At 43.5% G+C, this 3429-nt stretch overlaps 2 protein-coding genes across 2 annotated transcripts; both read right to left on the reverse strand.

Moving 5' to 3' along the window:
* Positions 1-557: 557 nt before the first annotated feature.
* Positions 558-719, reverse strand: PPTG_23293 (hypothetical protein; the record flags this gene model as incomplete). The annotated part of the gene is made up of 1 exon (XM_008909691.1): positions 558-719. One exon carries the CDS (start codon positions 717-719, stop codon positions 558-560), a length of 162 nt encoding a protein of 53 aa, XP_008907939.1.
* Positions 720-2079: 1360 nt separating this feature from the next.
* Positions 2080-2190, reverse strand: PPTG_23294 (hypothetical protein; the record flags this gene model as incomplete). Its single annotated transcript, XM_008909692.1, has 1 exon — positions 2080-2190. One exon carries the CDS (start codon positions 2188-2190, stop codon positions 2080-2082), a length of 111 nt encoding a protein of 36 aa, XP_008907940.1.
* Between the last annotated feature and the right edge of the window lie 1239 nt (positions 2191-3429).

Genomic DNA, 3429 nt, shown 5'->3' on the forward strand with positions numbered 1-3429 from the left:
AATATTTTTTTGTCTCAGCAAAAAGGTGTCGAGATGTTGCAAGTGTCGTGAGCAGCCTTGTGCTTGTTCATCGTCGCTTGCCTGATCCACCAAGGTAATATATTCTGAAAAACCCGCAATAAATCCCTCGGGAGTAATCCAACCAGCGCTTCGTTGTTGCGTGCGTTCCTTCTACAGTAGAGGTGTCACGGCAGCAGAAATGACTATAGTTGCTCGTCCAATAGCTCACAAACTTCTCTCTGTATGGTCACCAATGCATCTCTTGGTAGTTGCACATATCGGGGTTCAAACGGTGTAGCTCGGCGCACCCTTCATCAAATTTGAGACGAAAACTAGCAGCAACTGTTGAATCAAAATTTGCCATGATAATGTCTACAGCCAAATTGTTCTGGGTCGCCCTAATTTTCCTTTTTGGTTTGAGCAAGAACATTGCATCAGATATGCCAGAGACACAGCAACTAGTCGAAGCTGGAGAACACAGTTCCTGTAGTATTTGTACAAGGTAGGTCGCGGTCCGTGACAATCACTCGAGGTAGCGGGAATGCCATTTTGCTCCATTAGGGTCTTGAGCGGCACGAAGGCCCACTCAAAATCTGGTTCAGCCTCGCCAGGCAGCCAAACGTGTGCAAACGGCAGAATCCGGTCACGATAATGGCGTTCAAAAGAGGCATGTAAAACCGATTGGTCTTATACGTGCAGTCAATCACCAGACCTGCCATGAAATTCCGGGCCATTGCAGTTGTTTTGGGGTGGGCCCAAACCAAGTAGCGAAGGCGATGGTCTCAGGGTCCGTCTCCAAAGAATGTAGAAATCCTTTACTGTCAACCTTTTAAAAACAATGCCTCGTTGCTTGTCTTCGTTGCCAATAATTCTGATCTGGCAGCACTCTTTGCGTTAGATATGTCGTTTGGGATAACAAAAGAGTTGGGGTCGTTTAAAAGCATTGCAGCCTGAATTTGCGACGTGGCTAATCGGCTTAGGTTTGGAGATGGATGAGATCAGATGTAGACATGCCTGCAACCTTGGACTATCTTGCCGCCCGCTGACGATGGGTAACATTTACGCGAATGTTGTCAGAAGCCGCATGGTTGTGCATCTTGCTCCCGTAATTGGTGTGGAGTATTCTCCACGGTTGCACTACAGCGTCAATACGGATCCGCATTGGTCAACCAGATCGTTTAGTCCTCCGCAAAGGCCACTTTCCATCGGCGCCTGCTATTTTTCGAGTTTTCTTGAGCCTTCCCATTTGATCACACCCAAATAATCTGTACCGAACATCACCTTTGTCATTTCGTGTTAGCTTCAGCCTTGTCACGTTGTAGTTGTGTCCTTTAGTCCAGCTATGAATGGCTGTTGCGTTGGGAGCTCTGTTTCAGGCGGCGCCTCCAGATTAAACAGCGTGGGCAAATTGAGAGACATGGCCTGTTGCTGATAGCACAATGAACAAGAGAAGCTGGGCACACAAAATGTAATGTAAAAGCATCTTCGACATTTCATCGAAAGATATTTATAACTGTCCTCCCAAAGATTTTATTAATAATTGTATGTATGAATTTCGTAAATTAAGTATGGTTTTGGTGCATTAAGAAAGGTTTTGGTGCGCTAAGAAAGTTTTTAAAGCAAATAAGAGTCTTTATTGTAAATGTAAGTTCATATTTTGTTAGGATTAAGACTGCTTGTGGAGCCACGTAACGTAAGAATAGAAAGTGTGATCTTGGTTTTAGATGTTTTTATGGCTGCAATTTTAGTTTTCATTGTTTTTTTTTACGATCTAAGAAAAATATGTTATGTTGTAAGAAAAAAAAATATTTTGTTGACGGCAAGACGGGCGGCTAGCTGAGTATTCCGCCGCATCTTGCTTGAGTAGACGAGGACTCTCTGATAGATTGGCCGATTCCATCTCAGAGCTTTCTGGAATTTTGCTCAGGAAAACGTCGAGGACCTTGCTTGTTGACATGAGAGCAAGCGCGATGTTCCACTTGCGGCGGATGTAGTAGGTCTTGTTTTGAATCTTACGTCGTTCCTTCTTTTCATTGGCGCGTCTTGCTTTAGAGCATTTATGACACTTCTTCTTCTTCTTCAGGTGCGCTTCACTGAATAGCAGATCGCGAAGACTTTCTTGCATTTTGGACAGCGCTTGTCTACAGACTTCTTCTTCGCCGCAACCTTCTTCTCGGGTCCACGAGGCATGATCGAAAGAGAACTCGATAATGGTTGAGCGCGCGGTGAATGGGATTTTTGATTGACGGAATGAGCTATGGTAAACTAATAAAAGAATGTGGATTGATTTTTTATACATGATAGAAGTCGATTGATTTCTTTTTAAGCGTTGAAGTTTTTTTTTAGATCTTTGCTTGGATATTAGTGCCATCTGCTCGGGCTTTTCTTGCTCGGGTGCTCCTTAACAATTCCCATCTGTTAGAATTATTTCGCAACTTTCGTGTAACACTCGTTGTTTATCCAGTATTTGATGTACCCATCCAGGTTGACAACCATCCATTAATCGCCACAGTTCAGCCGGCGGGAGCAACGCATCGTTAGTAAGATATCGCTGGCCGTGTTTGTAAATAGGGAACGCATTATATTTACCGATGGCCATACCTCGTGCTCTCATGACTAATGGCAATACGTCGACGCGTGGTGCACATGCATCTAACGGTCAGGCTGTTTACTGGTGCATAGCATGTTTTTGAATAGGTTTGAACTATTACTTTAACACTTGTAACCTGCTGGAAAAAAATGGCTGTACACATTCGTTTTGAGTTCTGGCGGTACTCGTAAACTAAACTAAATAGTATGCACTGCGGCTGTGAAGCAAGCGCAGGAGATACACCGGCGCCAGAGTGTACATCATGGGATCCTATATAAACTTACCATTTAAGCTATGCATGGCCCCACGAATGGAGTTGCCGAGATGAAGTGTAGCCCGCCTCGCATCGCTCAGCGAAATGTTGATTCTGTTTAGACTGAATACTACTTTTTATACAATTATTACCCCTCGCTTCGCTCATCGGTGGATACTTTAAATTTATATATTTCTTGTTTAACCTGATAATAATACCCCCCCTCAGATATAATACCTACTATGGGTTTGTATGTGTGCGTGCGTTTTTTTTTTTTAACCCTTTCGCGGTCAATGGGGGCAAAATGCCCGCTTTGAGTGGTTTTTCAAAAGAAGGTAGGAAAACTACCACCAAAAGCGAGCATTTTGCATCGTTTGAGATTTCTATACACCTACTTTTGTAACTACCAATCATATCGCTTCTCAGTTTTTGCTGAAGGGACAGCTCGGCGATTTACCCAAGGAATTATGCTTCAAGTAGCAAATTAACATCGTCCCTGTACCGAGCTGTGTCGCAGATTCGATAACTACTGGCTCCAGATTGTCGGTAAAATGTATAGTAAAATGAAGTAAATCTGATCAGTCGG

This window comes from Phytophthora parasitica (assembly GCF_000247585.1).
Source record: "Phytophthora parasitica INRA-310 unplaced genomic scaffold supercont2.34, whole genome shotgun sequence".
Lineage (NCBI taxonomy): Eukaryota > Oomycota > Peronosporomycetes > Peronosporales > Peronosporaceae > Phytophthora > Phytophthora nicotianae.